Source organism: Haliaeetus leucocephalus, unplaced genomic scaffold (assembly GCF_000737465.1).
Source record: "Haliaeetus leucocephalus isolate CR32 unplaced genomic scaffold, Haliaeetus_leucocephalus-4.0 Scaffold184, whole genome shotgun sequence".
NCBI classification, from domain to species: domain Eukaryota; kingdom Metazoa; phylum Chordata; class Aves; order Accipitriformes; family Accipitridae; genus Haliaeetus; species Haliaeetus leucocephalus.
The window spans coordinates 3792239-3808848 of record NW_010972620.1 but is presented as its reverse complement, the minus strand read 5'-3'; the positions used below and the strand labels follow the sequence as shown (position 1 = coordinate 3808848).

The window sequence follows — 16610 nt, the reverse complement described above, 5'->3', positions numbered from 1 at the left end:
GGGATGGCTCCTATGACTGGAGTGTTGCAATGGAAGGATACAGGCTTTTTAAGAAGGACAGGCAGAGGAGACAAGGAGAGGGTGTCACCCTCCATGTCAATGACCAGCTGGAGTGCGCAGCCCTCCACCTGGGGCTGGATGAGGAGCCAACCGAGAGCTTATGGGTCAGGATTAAGGGGAGGGCAGGGCCAGGTGACAGAGTGGGTATCTGCTACAGGCTGCCTGACCAGGAAGACTGAGTGGATGAGGCCCTCTATAGACAGATAGGAGCAGCCTCACATTCACAAGCCCTGGTCCTCATGGGGGACTTCAGTGACCCCGATCTCTGATGGAGGGACAATACAGCAGGGCATAAGCAATCCAGGAGGTTCCTGGAATGCATTGATGACAACTTCCTTCTCCAAGTGACAGAGAGGCCAGCGAGGAGAGGTGCTGTGCTGGACCTTGTTCTCAGCACCAAGGAGGGGCTGGTGGGGAATGTGAAGCTCAAGGTCAGCCTTGGCTGCAGTGACCATGAAACGGTAGAGTTCAAGATCCTTAGGGCAGCGAGGAGGGTGCACAGCAAGCTCGCTAGCCTGGACTTCAGGAGAGCAGGCTTTGGACTCTTCAGGGATCTGTTTGGTAGAGTATCATGGGATAAAATCCTGGGGGCAAGAGGGGCCCAAGAAAGCTGGGTAATGTTCAAGGATCACCTCCTCCAAGCTCAGGAGCAATGCATCTCAACAAAGAGGAAGTCAGGCAAAAACGCCAGGAGGGCTACATGGATGAACAAGGAGCTACTGGACAAACTCAAACACAAAAAACAAGCCTACAGAAGGTGAAAGCAAGGACAGGTAGCCTGGGAGGAATACAGAGAAATTGTCCGAGCAGCCAGGGATCAGGTTAGGAAAGCCAAAGCTCCAGTAGAATTAAATCTGGCCGGGGGCATCAAGGGCAACAAGAAAAGCTTGTATAGGTACATCAGTGATAAAAGGAAGACTAGGGAAAATGTGGGCCCAGGAAACGGGAGACCTGATTACCCAGGACATGGAGAAGGCTGAGGTACCCAACAACATTTTTGCGTCTGTCTTAACCTCCAAGTGCTCCAGCCACGCCGCCCATGTGGCAGAAGGCAAAGGCAGGGACTGGAAGAATGAAGAACCACCCACCATAGGAGAAGATCAGGTTTGAGACCATCTGAGGAACTTGAAGGTACACAAGTCCATGGGACCTGATGAAATGCATAGTTGGGTCCTGAGGCAACTGGTAGATGAAGTGGCTAAGCCACTATCCATCATATTTGAGAAGTTGTGGCAGTCTGGTGAAGTTCCCATTGACTGAAAAAGGGGAAACATCACCCTCATTTTTAAAAAGGGAAAAAAGGAACACCCAGGGAACTACAGGCCAGTCAGTCTCACCTCTGTGCCCAGCAAGATCATGGAGCAGATCCTCCTGGAAACTATGCTAAGGCACATGGAAAATAAGGAGGTGATTGGTGACACCTAACATGGCTTCAGTAAGGGCAAATCATGCTTGATAAATTTGGTAGCCTTCTATGACGGGGTTACAGCATTGGTGGATAAGGGAAGAGCAACTGATGTCACCTACCTGGACTTGTGCAAAGCATTTGACACTGTCCTGCACGACATGCTTGTCTTTAAATGGGAGAGACATGGATTTGATGATGGACCACTTGGTGGATAAGGAATTGGCTGGACAGTCGCACTCAGAGAATTGTGTTCAACAGCTCGATGTCCAAGTGGAGACCAGTGACGAGTGGTGTTCCTCAGGGGTCGGTATTGGGACTGGCGCTGTTTAACATCTTTGCTGGTGACATGGACAGTAGGATTGAGTGCACCCTCAGCAAGTTTGCCAACAATACCAAACTGTGTAGTGTGGTTGACGCACTGGAGGGAAGGGACGCCATCCAGAGGGACCTTGACAGCCTTGAGAGGCAGGCACGTGCGAACCTCATGAAGTTCAACAAGGCCAAGTGCAAGGTCCTGCACATGGGTCAGGGCAATCCCAAGCACAAATACAGGCTGGGCAATGAGTGGATTGAGAGCAGCCCTGAGGAGAAGGACTTGGGGGTATTAGTGGATAAAAAACTGAATACAAGCCAGCAATATGTGCTCGCAGCCCAGAAAGCCAATCATGTTCTGGGCTGCATCAAAAGAAGCGTGGCTAGCAGGTCGAGGGAGGTGATTCTCCCCCTCTACTCTGCTCTCATGAGACCCCCCCTGGAGTACTGGGTTCAGGTCTGGGGCCCCCAACATAAGAAGAACATGAACCTGTTGGCACAAGTCCAGGGGAGGGCCACGAAGATGATCGGGGGCTGGAGCACCTCTCCTATGAAGACAGGCTGAGAGAGTTTGGGTTGTTCAGCCTGGAGAAGAGAAGGCTCTGGGGAGACCTTGTAGCAGCCTTCCAGTACCTAAAGAGGGGCTACAGGAAAGCTGGGGAGGGACTTTTTATCAGGGAGTGTAGTGATAGGACAAGGGGTAACAGTTTTAAACTGAAAGAGGGCAGATTTAGATTACAGGTAAGGAAGAAATTCTTCACTGTGAGAGTGGTAGGACACTGGAACAGGTTGCCCAGAGAAGCTGTGGCTGCCCCATCCCTGGCAGTGTTCAAGGCCAGGCTGGATGGGGCTTTGAGTGACCTGGTCTAGTGGAAGGTGTCCCTGCACATGGCAGGGGGGTTGCAGCTAGGTGATATTTATGGTCCTTTCCAACCCAAACCATTCAATGATTCTATGATATTATAATTAAAAATGAAAAGAATAAGTGGATGGAATGAAAAGGAAACTGATAGGACATGTTAAACCTATCTCCAAATAAAGTGCTCTTAATAATGTTCTCACCTGGAATTTTTCAGTTTTACATGTTCAAAGTAAGTGTAAAAGTTTCAGTTTTTCACGCAGATTAACATGGAGAAAATTATATTGGTGCTACTGTAGTTCTTGAGTTCTCATGGAAAAGTTTTGTTTTGGCACAGTTTTTCTGTAGAAAGTGCTGTCCTCTATGGACATTATTCCTGAATGATCCCAAGAGCAAGCTATAAAAATTCTGAACTGTAGTTCAGTATTGGCATGAAAGATTCAGGCTTAGCAAGACTCCTGTTAATTGTTTAAGATTCTGTTCAGTTCATAACAAGAAAAAATATCCTGTCTTTCAGTGTTAATCTTCTGTGTTGCATTTTCATTATCTACTTGTATAAAACAAAATTATGGTTTTCTAAGCTGACTTTGTAATGTTAGTCACTGATGATTAAAGACAGATTTAGTATGATTGCTTGAGAGGTATTTATTACAAACAAACAAAAAGAATCTGTTAATTTTTCAGGATGAATGCTTTAAACAGAAGAAATAATGAAATACAAACACTGCAGAGCTATTTTACTAGTGTAAAAATGGCTTAAGAATAAATATAAGCCTTTAAATGGAGAAGGTTGCCATAGGATTGTGTTGGTGTAACCAAAGTAAATTTTGTTTTCTGCAACAGAAAATCAGCCTGTTTGTTGTTTTCCAGATTTGTTTTGGGATTTTTAGAATAAATGTCCTACTTCTGGAATGTACGTATCAGTCCACAAAGCTAAAGAAACATCACTTGTGATTTCCAGATTGTTTGACTATGTGACACAGTATTGCTTTTCAGGAAAAAAAGTAATTGCCTTACTAGTGGTCAAATGATCTCAGCAGGCTTAGGTCACAATCAAGTAAAATTTGTCTGTGTTTTGCTGTGGCTATAAATTCCAGAAAAGAGTTAAAATCATATTCAGGCTTAGGTGAATTACTCTTTTGGAATGGGAAGTGACTAAGGACAAGAGCATTTCAGTAACCACCAGGTTAGCCTCTAAAATTCCAAAGAAGATCAGAGGGCAGGCTGTGCTGCAGTCTGAGACAAGTGTTTAAAAAATTGCAATGTAAGGAGTGTCCAGTTTTACAAAAAATGGCTGCCAGGGTGATTGGGCATACTTGCTTTTTCCAGAACAAATTTATATCGGTTATTGATCTGGTAAAATGATTATCTAATTTTTATGAATATTGGGAATAGCTGACCTTGATTTAAATGATATATACATGATATATATATGATTTGGGTGGTTGGAGAATTCCTGCTTCACAGAATTTATTTAGCTTAATTTTAATGCTACTCAATTAGTGATATTGCATAAGTGTTGTTGGGCACATCTGTTTGCTTTTATGTTGCCTGTCTCAAAGGTTGAATGCATCTATTTCCTACAAAAGTAATTGTTGAATGCTAAAAGGGTATCAGGGGCTTCCAGCTGAATATACATTTCTAGAAAAATAAGTGACTAGACAGTTTTGTAATATTACTAATGTAGAAAATTGTCTCAGAAGGGCAGTTCTCATAAAAGAAGACTAAGGGATTACATAAGTGAACACTTATAGTGAAATTGAGCATTACAATGTTATATTTAATATATGTTTATACTTGCTATTTCTTACTTAGTCTAGCTGTGTGAGAAAGACTGTACCTCCTTTTTTATGATGTAACGTATATGTTTTTTGATAGAAATTATGCTTTGCATGTTACCAAAATTAACAAAGTAGTAAACCTCAATATTTAAAGCATAGTCATAGCTTTCCTTTTAAAAAAAACTAGCAAGGTGTCTTAAAGGAATTACCCATGTGCAGCTACTGGTTTAGTAATTTTTGAAGTAAGCAAACACATTAAGCTAAAGTACCATTTGTAGTGAGCTCTGTTTGAGAGAAAAATTGCTTTTGCCAACTATATGTTGGAGATGGGGGCTAAGCAATAAGTGTTTTTAAATTCAATTGTCTAAAATGCATGCTTCATGGAAATAGTGATGGGTATTCTTTTGTTGTCAGCATCAGCAAGAACATTTATATGCTGAGCTAGCAACTCAGAATCAATCATGCTGTGGATTTATCATTTAATAAATTCTATAGGGTTGTGATTTTGCAGCATAGATTTACTGTACTGGATTGTATTGTTTTCATATAATCTTTCTGTTCCACTTAAAATCTGCATGTTGTACAAAAGAGTACTCTGAACTGCTATTTCCCTAAAAATAGAATTAATATTGCAGGGTAGGGGGTTTTTTTGTTGTTTTTAAAGCTCTGATGTCATCATTTCTCTTTAATATGTAAAAATAACGTGACAAAAATAGGTTAAAAATTCTATATTTTAGGCAGGTTTTTTTATTGTAAGCTATAGGTTATTTAAAATGTTTAATAATTGGTAAAATGTTTGTGTGGTAGTTAAGTATTTAAAATAACTCTTTAAACAAAAGCATGTGTGCATAATATAAACCTAGGTTGGAGATGAGTGCATACAGTGGTATGGGAAGACTCTTGGAGTTCGGCTGAACTCACTGTTTCTATCCAAAGGTGCAGCACAGAGTACATGTGCACCTACAGCAGTGCAATAGGTCGCCCTCACAGTAAAAAAGTGTATTTTCATGGAATTTCCTGTGTTTTCATTTGTGGCCATTGCCTCTTCTTCGGTCAGTGGTCACAGCTAAGAGTCTTATTCCCTCCCATCAGGTATTTATACATGTCAATAAGATCTCCCTGAGACTTCTCTAGGCTGAATGCCAGCTCAATATGACAGATGCTCCAGTCCCTTAATCACCTTTGTGGTCCTGTGGCCATCTTCTGTGAAATTAAGTTCATGGACATGGAGTATGATACAAACCAAAACATGGTAGGAGGGGGATAACTGGGAGATTTGTTACAAAAGTTCACTCATTATCTGTGCTAAAATACTTGATGTTAATGAGACATTAACTTTAAATGTTGCCAGTCAATCTAAGGGATTGTTTCCAGCATCTTCAGAGGATTGAATTTTTAAGATGTATCTATACCTAGAACATAAAAGTGATCAGAACTCATTAATAAAGCTCAACCTGGAGGCAGTTTATATAGTTTTGTGACCTTACCTCATGTTTCTTAGTCATGATGGGGGTGAATGAATCGTTCCAAAATACTGCATCTAAAGCTTCCTGTCTTACTTGCAAGAAGAATTTTTGTAGCTGATATGATTTTTTAAAAATATACATGTCATATAATTTATATAGATTTTGAAAGTTGATTTAAAGAATGTACATGTGTTTGGGCAGGAATCTGCAACATGAAATAAAGTCTCTATCAGAGTTGTACAATGTATTTTGAATTAAAATGTATCTGTCTATATTCTGTGCCTGAGCTTTTCACACACAAAATTGTGACAATTCTAATTCCCATCTCTTCTTGTATCTTTGAGTGAACTATGAGCATTGGTAACAAGTTTTTCTGTGTTCTATGTACTGCAATTTATTTTGGAAGGTGTAAGGCTAATGATAATTCTTGCCTAATAGAAGGTTGTGAAATCCAGCAGAAGCTGGCATTTATTTTGAGACTTAAGCTTGTCCTTATAATAAAAACTGTTAGCACTGTGTGAATTATGAAATAGAGAATGACAGATGTACTACTTTCCCATGAGGGAAAAGGAGCCATGATATACTATCAATCCCTGTTGTATCCTAGAGGTGTGATTATCTCATTGCAAATACATCTCCTGGAATTAACTTACTGTTATTATTTAAAGTCGGTAGTGTTTCGGGATGCAGAATTGTATATTCTGTATATTTCATTTTAACGAGTTGATTTGCAGACATTCATTTCTGAATTTTGAATACTGAATATGAGTACTTAAATTAGGAGGAAACAGAGAATGTGAACAGAATTTAATAAGACTGTTAGGATGTTATTGTATATTAAACTTGCTATAAAGTTAAAGCAGGATTTCAAGCTATTCTCTGCATTGATGACTGTCAGGGAAGATTTGAGAGAGGATTAGTGTCATTGTAACCTCTTGAAAATGTTTGAGTATTATGCTGCTATGAGTGCTGGAATATGTCACACAGCAGTAGAATCTGAATCTGATGTACCCTGTAGACAATCATGTCTCTAACAGCCTTGTACTATTGTTCATATGGCAGTACTCAGCAAAAGGTATAATGGCATTGGTGAGGCTAGTTTTCTATGCTGGTGGTGTGGTTTTTTTGAGGATAGGACCAAAAATTGACTCGAGAGTTCTTAAAAAAAAAAACCAAAAATGAAGAGTATATTTTAAATTTTAAAAAGATCAGGTTTAGAGAATCTTTCCCTACTGGGCTTGTAAGTGTTGTTATCTTTCTATTTGTTTCTATCTTTCTGTTAGGGATGCAATATCCCTAGCCAAAAGCATAAAGACTGTTTCTGCTTATATTTAATTTGTCTTAACCCTCTAATTTTCAAATGCTTCATCCTCTAATTTTAAGCCCACTGTCAGTGTCCCAAATAAAATAATTCATCTTAAGAATTGGACATTATTTAAAGCATAATCATGATAAAGAATATGTTGCTGTCAACCTAACATCACTTGAGGGATGCGACAGTGCAAAAGATTCACACTGTGCCTAACTGGATATGTGAAAGAATAGTGTCTATCAAAAATCCACACTGAAGGATATGGAAACTAAATGGGAGAAAAATCAGTTAAAAGATGCTGAAACTTGGTAAAATGCGCTTGAGTGGTGCAGAAGCTGAAACTGTCTTTACTGGCTGAGAATCTCAGTGGGATGGCTTACCAAACTTCATACACAGCCACAGAAAAGACAATGTGGTAGGAGAACACTGAAGTACAAAAATGAGATCTCAGAAATTTTCCTTGACGGTGTCTCGTATATGTTAATGAAGATGGGGGAGACAGGCCCAGAAAATCAAAAGCGATAATGTGAACCTCCCACCACCTAGCATTAAGTAGTCTGAGCCTGGGATTTTCAGTCCAAAATCTCTGCTTACCACCATGCAGTTCTACTCAAACTCTTAAAGCTTTTATTAAATACGGGGAGGGGGAGGGGGGAAGCAGAAAAAGAGAGAAGCATTTAAAATGTGAAGTATTAAGCATAGCTTTTGTTTTAACTCTTAACTCTTATTTCCTTTTCCTTCAGCTTTAGGGTGTTCTTACAAAGAAAAATCATGTTAAGCATTTCTTTAGATCAACATTAAAGATAATAACTGTTCTTTTTTTGGAAGAAAAACGAAGTTACTTAATATAGGCTTTAGCTGCAGTGGCTGCTGCTGGAACTTAAGCCTGATTCCTTGAAAACAAATGTATGGGGGTGGAGAGGGGTGGGACCTCAAAAAAAAAAAAAAAAAAAAAGGGAAAATATAAATTGCTTCTCTTGTGCTGACTTCTACCAGCTGAGAATGATTGGTACAAAATATGCTTTTAAAGCCGATTCCAAGATTTAACATATTTCTACTAGCATTAGACTGCAAAGGATACTACTCTAGCTACAGTTTTAACTGTCTACTTATAGTACTATAAGAAGAGAAACCATTCACTGAGAATGGTTAAGCAGAGAAAAACAAGTAGAAAATATTAAAGAAAATATGGAAATATTGAGGTAACTGAAGAATGTAAATCTTCTGTTTTTTTGCAATCAAAGGTAGCTTTAAGTTGCAGTTTATTCATTAGTAAACATACTTCATATTCAAAGCTTGTAATTTCTTTTGTGTTATTCGGAAATAGGCCAATGGAAAAAACCTGCAGTGAGGCACAAAGATAATGGCATCTAAAATTTTTTCCACTGAATGTACTCTAATACCGTCCTGCTTCTGCTGTTGCATTTCTTTGATAACATATATTCACATTTGCTTCAGTAACAGCAGGGATGGCTGATATGTATTTTGTTTTTTGAGTTTCTCCCCAGATAGAGGTCCACAGATTGGTTAGGAATCCATTTTTCATCACAGACTTGCAAGCCTGAGATTAATTAAAATATGCATATTCACTGCTGTTAAATAAAATTTGTCCAGATGAGATTTTTAAAATAATGCAGAAGTGATTATCTCTTGATGTCCTTTTTCAAGGTATCGTCCAGGGAACAGTTAAATTACTAGCAACTTGATCAATGAGAGTAATTTCTCTTCATCTTTTAGTAGAAGAAAACGAGCTGCTAGACTTGTCAGAATCAGCTTTTTCATTGACGAGGAATCCAAAAGACAAGGTTCTGAGTCTTCTGAACTCTTTTCTTCTCCTTTTCCAACCATACTGATCTTAGCGCTATTGAAGCTTCATATCTGTTGTGAAAATGCAGGTGAGGTAGAGCAGCCATGGTGGTGTTTTTGTTGAGAGAGACCAAACTATGAATGTATCCTGTATTTGTGTGTGCTATGAATACACACAGGTTAAAATTTAGACGTGAGTCCATGGGAAAATACCATCAAATGTTTATGTTATTTAATGATTTTCCAGTATAAATCCAGGAAACTCCAAAGACAGAGTGCAGTGACTAAAATTTGGTGCAGTTTAAATGGAAGGAGATATCTGGTTGATTGGAGAGGAGTTCATCTGTGGATTGCTGTGTGAGTAAGCATATAGTACAGTAAAGTGCACTATATAGGTGTTGATTTGATTTAGATGTCCCTGGGGATAAATGGTACTGAGAAGTTTGATTTACCAGTAATTCCATGGACTGGGTATACAAGTCATGTCTGAGCTGCCAAAGGAAATGGTTTTGCCCTTCCACAAAGTCTCATATGGCTACGTCTGTTACTTTTACTGTGTAATCCATCTTACCCCCCCCATTTGTTTCTTCAAGAAGATGATAAAGATGCATAGTGTCCAAAGGCTTTTATAACTTAGTGTTTAAATACTTCTACTAAATAAAAGCTACTCAAGTAAAGGAAGTCTACTTTCACATTTGTGATCTTCCTATTAAAGTGAGCAATAACTATGGGAGTAAAAATTAAGGTTGGTTGGCAATAGATTCTGTATTTGTCAATATATTGATAGCTTTTGGAATATGATTTGGAATTCAGCCTTTTAGCTCCTTTATAACTTTTGTGCTGTCTTGTAATGGTGCATCACTGTTAAGTGCATTTAACCATAAGCTGAATAAGCTGTTAAGAATATATTCTTTTGTTTTTCACTGAAAGTATAGCAAAGATTTACACATTTAAAATTAACTTTTGAGAAGAGGCTTTTCCAGTTTAAAGTGCCTAAATAATCATTCCATAAATGTAGAGGGGAAATCGTGAATGGATTTAGGAAAACATAAGTGATTATATAGTAGCAGCACTTCAATGAACATTTATTGTAGAGTGTCAAGATCATAGCAAAATTACAAAATTTAGCACTCTGTGGTAACTGTAGGTGTTTTTCAGAAATGTTGTTACAAGCCGTATTATGAAAGAGAAGAATGTCAAGCATAACTATATGCTGCGTAGGAATTGCTGGTATGTGTTTCTTGCAGACAGTTTGAATCTCTAGTACATACCTCTTTAGTAAGAATTGCTCCTTCCGCTTCAGCTGTCTATTTAACAAGTTCTGAAGGCTGAACAAACCATAGAATACCTGACTTGGAAGTAGTCTGTCAATAATATCTTAGGTTTAATTGTGGTTCTAGTCTGGCTGTTATATTACCTTTTTCCCTATTTGTCTTAGGCTGGGGCAGAGAGGTTAGAGTGTGTATGGTATGGGACACTGTCACAGAAGTATTCCTTGTGTGTTATTCCTTATCAGTAGAATAGGAACATTAAAACTCAATCCCTCTGATAGAAATTCAATATTAGGATTATAAAGGGGAAAATAAACTTTTATTATATACAGGTCACCACTTAGTATCATATCTGTTCCCAGGCAGGAGCCCACCTATTAAGTCTTTTAATTATGACTAAGATAAAACTTCAGCGAAAGCATAGTATGAACATCGAGGTAGGTTCAGAGTTATTTTGTATTAAATAAAGACTTTAAATGTAGTGTGAATATTAGCAGGTAGTTATTCCAGTATGAGGTGGGAACTTATTGACACATTTACCAGAGGGAAGTTATTAAGCTTTGGTTAGAAAAGAGGGAGGCCTGTCTAAACAAGGTAGCCATTCATATAAACGTGGGAGGGAGAAGCAAAAAGAAAGCTCAGGAACTGGGAACAAGAAGGTTTGTTTTGAGGTGAGAATCAATCAGGCAGCAAGAGTGGCAGTGAGCAGACCACTGTGGAGAGATTTACTTTAGGCACTGAGTTTAAATAGGAGTGATGATGATGTTTCTGTGATTCTCCTCCAGTTCAAATTTCACGAGCTTTTCAAGGTGCCTGTTTTTTGCTTCTGGAATATTCTTGCTGTGGACCATAATTGTAGTATTAACTCCGCCTTTGTTCAAATGGTTTCAAAGTTTTCTTTTTGTTAGCTTTTGTCAAAAGCAAGAGTTCCAATTATATTAGACATTTTACCAAACATCTGCAATAATACTTTCTTTAATTAGATATTTGAAACTAATGGAGTTTTGCCATTGCTTTTGCCATTGGTCAGAATTTCAGCTTGTATAGAAAAGATGTATTGTTAGTAATTTCCTGTATTGCACATTGAAATGGTAGACTTTAATGGCTATTCTCAAACTTCTGTTAAGGTGTGGAGCAGAGCCCCAGATGACACATGCATAGTTCTTAACTCTACAGAAAATAAACTAAATTATGTGCTAGTGAAATGTTCCTCAAAGAAGCTTATAATTTGAGTAGTAATACATATATATTTTTTTTAATACAGCTTGTAGGAAATGTGTTCAGGACGAAGTATTAAAATCCATGAAAATTCTTTTAGTTATAAAGTAAAATATGGATGATGAAATCTCACTTTTCCTTCTTGATTTTATAGCTTGCACGTGCAGTGGACATGCAAATATTTGTCACATGCAAACAGGAAAATGTTTCTGCACAACTAAGGGAATCAAAGGAGACCAGTGTCAACTGTGAGTACAATTAAATGTAGCTCAAAGTTATTGCAATTCATGCCTAATCACTTTTTCCTGGTTTTGTTTTGCTTTTGTTCTTGGATTTTGTGATTGACCTGACAATGTTTTAGTGATGAATCTAGTGTTCCCTACATTTCTTAGGAAATTTCAATATTAGTCTTTTGTTAAAGAATTACATCACAAATATTAATAATACTTTGCAGACACTACAGATTTTAAAAAGTATCCCATAAAAAGAAGTCACTGGAGAATTACATGTAGTTGTCTTCCCTTTTTTTAGGATTTTTTTAAAATTACAGTAAATAAAAAATATCTGTGAAATTGGTAATTATATTCAGTACATTTGTCACATATCTTGATCAGAATCTACAGTGATTAGATTTTTAGAGTTTTAGAAACACATTAAGGTGCACATTTTAGACATTTTCCCTTATTATTAAATATAGAACAGAGGAATGTGTAGACCTGTCATGGAAAGTACAATTAGTGTATCTTGTTTTGTACTGGAATAGCTTATTGGGTTTGTTTAGAGGAAGAGCTCGCAGCTTAAGATAAAGCATAACAAATGGGAGGACTAAGAATGAAGAGCTACTGAAGTGGAGTAACTTGTCAAGTAGGAGAAATAACACATTAAAGTCAACTATGAATAGCTGTATATTTAAACATGTTTCAGTTCATTCTCTCCTGTACACTGCATTATCCAATAGGAACCTTATTCTTTTCACAGTTATATTTATTTTCAATAGTATCTGGCCCCAAAATTGTCTTAGCAGTGTTGGTTGGAACCGGGGAAAAGGCATAAATACAGCTTACTCCTCTCCAGCAGGGAGAAGTGCCAGAAGGTTATGTTCTGCCTGCCACAAGGCATATTCTTTCACAGGATTTGTGAATTCACCTTTGATACACCTAATAAACTGGCTTGAATCCTACCCTTAATGCTTTGCTTGATAAATAGTCAAGAAACAAAAATATCTGCTGCAGAGGCTATGTGTATATTCGTGAGAAAGAGCTGTGCTGGCAGGTACAGTTTCAGTAGTACCGCTAGGACCTTTAGTCTAGCTCATTGGAGGCTCTCAGGCTGAGATGGGAAGCCACGATTAGGACTAAATTATGAATTTTTATCATGACAAAAGCTGCAGAGTGATAATATCTTTAAACTCTGAATTAAGTCTTAACTGAGAAGTTATTTTTTCCTCTTTTTATGTCCAAACACTTAATCAGTTCTAGATGTTAACGAGTGGTTTGATTACCAGTGCGCTATGGACATACGTTGATGCCATTCTACCTATTTACAAAGAATGGGGTGAGGGGGCACAGAAATCCACTCCTCTGTACATCATAACACTGGAACTACAGGAAACAGTTTGTTCATAATTCTTGTCCTCCAGCAACTACCATTTAGCCTAAGGCACTCTTTATAGAGCTTTTCCCCAGTCTGTATTTCACATACCTATTTTGGTATTGCTTTCCATTTGTCTTGTGTCTGTTTCATCATTGTTTTCTCCACTCTGATTTGGAACTTTTGTCTCCTATGGTCGGTTGTGCTGCTCAGCCATATCAGTCTGCTGTCCTGAGTTTGTCTGTCATAAAAGGTTCTTTTATCCCATTTACTGAACTAGAAGAGAAAAGGTTTCCTGGTGGTGGATTTTCCTGTGCTGGTGAAGAGTTACAACAATTCCACTAAATGGAGAAAATGGAGATCTGAATTTTGACTTTTCAAAAGTAAACTTAAAATTGCAATTTCAGACTGAAAATCCCAGGTTTTGCACATGTAATACATTCCCCTTCCTAGATTCTTACATAGACCAAAGGCTTACACAGGGCAAGCTATGGTGTTAAAGCATTTGGTATTCCAAATGGTTTCTTTTGGATGGAATAAACTCTGCAGAGCAATTTTCAAATTGTTTTTGGCTGTGATCACATTTCGGATTGTGAGCTTCACATCTGTTGGGTTCATAGGCACAAATATTAGCATAAAAATTGAATTTCTGCTCTTAAATCCTTTCCTAACTCTGGTCTTAAAAAAAAAAAAAATTAAAAAAAAGGCTACGTAGACTATCTAGTTTATGACAACACATGTAGAAAGAGACCAGTTCCAGTTATAGACACTTTGAACGTATTAGGAGACTATCTAGGATAAAATTTCAGTACTAGAGACTCATTGTTAAGATCACTGGATATCCTAAGGAAAGCTGATAACCACAGATTTAGAGTTTTAGTACATGTCATCAGACGATACGCTTAGGATTTGTCATTTTACTGTGATGCTTGGTTTGGGAGAGTGATCCATTGATGTATGGAAGTTTCTGCCAAATGTTGTTTTTTAATTATTTCCCTGAGAACGTCAGGAGATGAAGAACATTAAAAAATAGGTCACTCATGAATCACTGAATCCAGTCCCATACTGCCATCTAATTTGTAAACTTCATATGAAGAATGCAAACTTGATCAGATCCGTATTATGTTAAAAAAAAATAGAAAACTATTTCCTCTGTAAAAATCATCCTTACACTCAAAACCTGTTTTGAAAGTATCATATTATATTGTCAAAATATATATACAGTCATTATCTAGACAATAAGGATTATTTTAAGTCAGCTAAATGCTTTGCTTGTATTTATTGCTTTATTATATTTTGTATAAATAATCTGGAACTTGATTCCAAGTGTGAATACTGTTCACCATAGCTCTGGATAAATTTTTTTTTTTCACTTGTTAGATAGGCTGTTGTGCAATCTCAGCAGCAAACCTATAACCCTGTGATTTCTAAAATAAGGATTTCTGTGAAAATTCCAAACTCTAGTTGTTTGGTGTGAAAGTTAGATTTATATTCCTGTCAAGAATCCTATTGGCTAGAAATTCATAGCTGCTGGGTTATATGTTATCTCTCTTTCCCTCCCTCCATCTCTTCCTCCTTCCCTCTGATGCTTTCATATCTGTTCCTCATGTGAAGTACACACCATGCCTTGGGGGCAGAGTTTTTAGGAAGTCAAGGAAACTTTACAAAGCTTTTTTTTTTTTTCTTTTTTCCCTCCCTAGGTTAAAAACAGCTAGTTATTTGTATTTTTATGGAGGATCTTCTTTATTTTTTTTCTTATTTATCTATAATTTTTTTAGTATACCCTTTTCTTAGTTATATTATTTTCTGAATTGTACTGTTGGATAGCATGAAGCACAGTGACATTTAAAATCAAAATTAGTATTCTAAGGCAGCTTTGAGCATACGTTTACATTCTATTTCACAATGTTTCTTTAATGACACATGATGATATTTTTTTTCCAAAAGAAATATTTTTGTTTCCTTTAAATAGGTAGTTTCAGTTGGTAAAAACCTGTAATACTATCCTAATCAGGAGGAACTGATTAGAATGCTTTGAACATTTAAAGTAACTAGACTGTAAAACAATAAAACTAGATACAAAGAAAAATACGTAGGTTTCCCCCCCCCCCTTAATTTTAATAATGAAATTAGCCACTGATAGTAATAGGAAAATCATATTGACTTAAAACATATTTTTAGGTGAAAACTGTTACTTGAAGATAATTTTATTTAATTTTCTATAATATTTGATGTGCTAGCTGCTCATTTTAATCCCTCATAGAATTTTGTCTACAGAGGTTTTAAAATTTCTATAGATTTCAGTGTATCAATATGCAGGATTATATACACAGATAACTTTTCAGGAATAGGCCTATGGAAGTGTAAGGAATATACTAAGGGGCTGCTTCAAAGTTCAAATTTTGATATTAAATGAGAGAACTTCTTCTGGATTCAAGGAAGAAAAATATGAAAATTATAGAATTGACTGAGTAGTTAAGTCATTCTTTGAGAAGCTTCAGTATGTCTGGGCTCTTCCAATAGACAGCCTTCACCTGGGGATGTGTCTGTAGCTTTTGTCATCCCTTATACATCTGTGTAAATCTGGACATATTATGAGCATCTGGAAGGGTTAGAGGGTTACAAATGCAGGGTGGAAATAGGGTTTCATGGTGAATTTTTCAAATTGTCAGGTTTTACTGGATGTATTGTAACATTTATTGTGCTGTACTTCCCAGTTACAACCATTGCTGTAGTTTTGGGGGAAGGAAATCAATCTCTCTTGTTAAGTACTTTCCACTGTGGCAGATTTTAGGCTGTTGGACCTGCCTGGTTGGTATTGAAACTGTATCTTTGAATGGTGGGCAGGTTAGATATAATTTTAGTGTATCTAAGTTCCCAGGTATAAATCAGAATAATAATTATTTTACCTAACTGGGAAACATTCGATGTTCTCAACGTTTTACTGTGGTGCATAAAAAACCTCAAACTACCACAAAAACACATAAGAACTGGGCAAAAACTGGGCTTCAAGAATTCTGTAATGAAGAACTGCTAGGTGGATATAAAATATCGGGGGGGGAGGGATCCTTATTTTTAATATAATATTTCATAGTATATTTTATGTAGTTGTAAGAAGGATAAATGTAAGTGTATAAAATGTGTAGATCCAGGGTATTCTGGAATGAAAAAGTAATATTTCGCTCATTTTAATTCTAATAAATATTCAGACTATTCATTTCTTAGACATACCATTATTTCTTCTGAAGAGGTGAAAGAAATACTGTTCTATTTATAAAAATATACCCTGTTTATTTGGTAAAATCTTCACTGTATGCAAGCTTTAAAAAGCTGTTTTATAATGTAAGAATCTGTGCATAAATAATAAGCACTTATTGATAGTCTGATTTACATAAGAATAAGATTTAAAAATATCCAGCTGTTGTCTTCTGTATAATTCCCTTCCAAAGAATGGTACAATTCCTCTTACCAGATGGAAAGGCAGGTAAAAATATACTGGGTTATGAGTCAAATTCACCTTTGTATTG

General features: G+C 37.0%; 1 protein-coding gene across 1 annotated transcript in view; it reads left to right on the top strand.

The window, feature by feature from the left end:
• The window catches only part of ATRNL1 (attractin-like 1), a 536085-nt gene that overhangs the window by 163070 nt on the left and 356405 nt on the right, over nucleotides 1-16610 (top strand). Inside the window, exon 20 of the mRNA XM_010564713.1 lies at nucleotides 11648-11741. Within this exon, the coding sequence (XP_010563015.1) occupies nucleotides 11648-11741 (94 nt within the window). The remainder of the gene's footprint in view (nucleotides 1-11647; nucleotides 11742-16610) is intronic.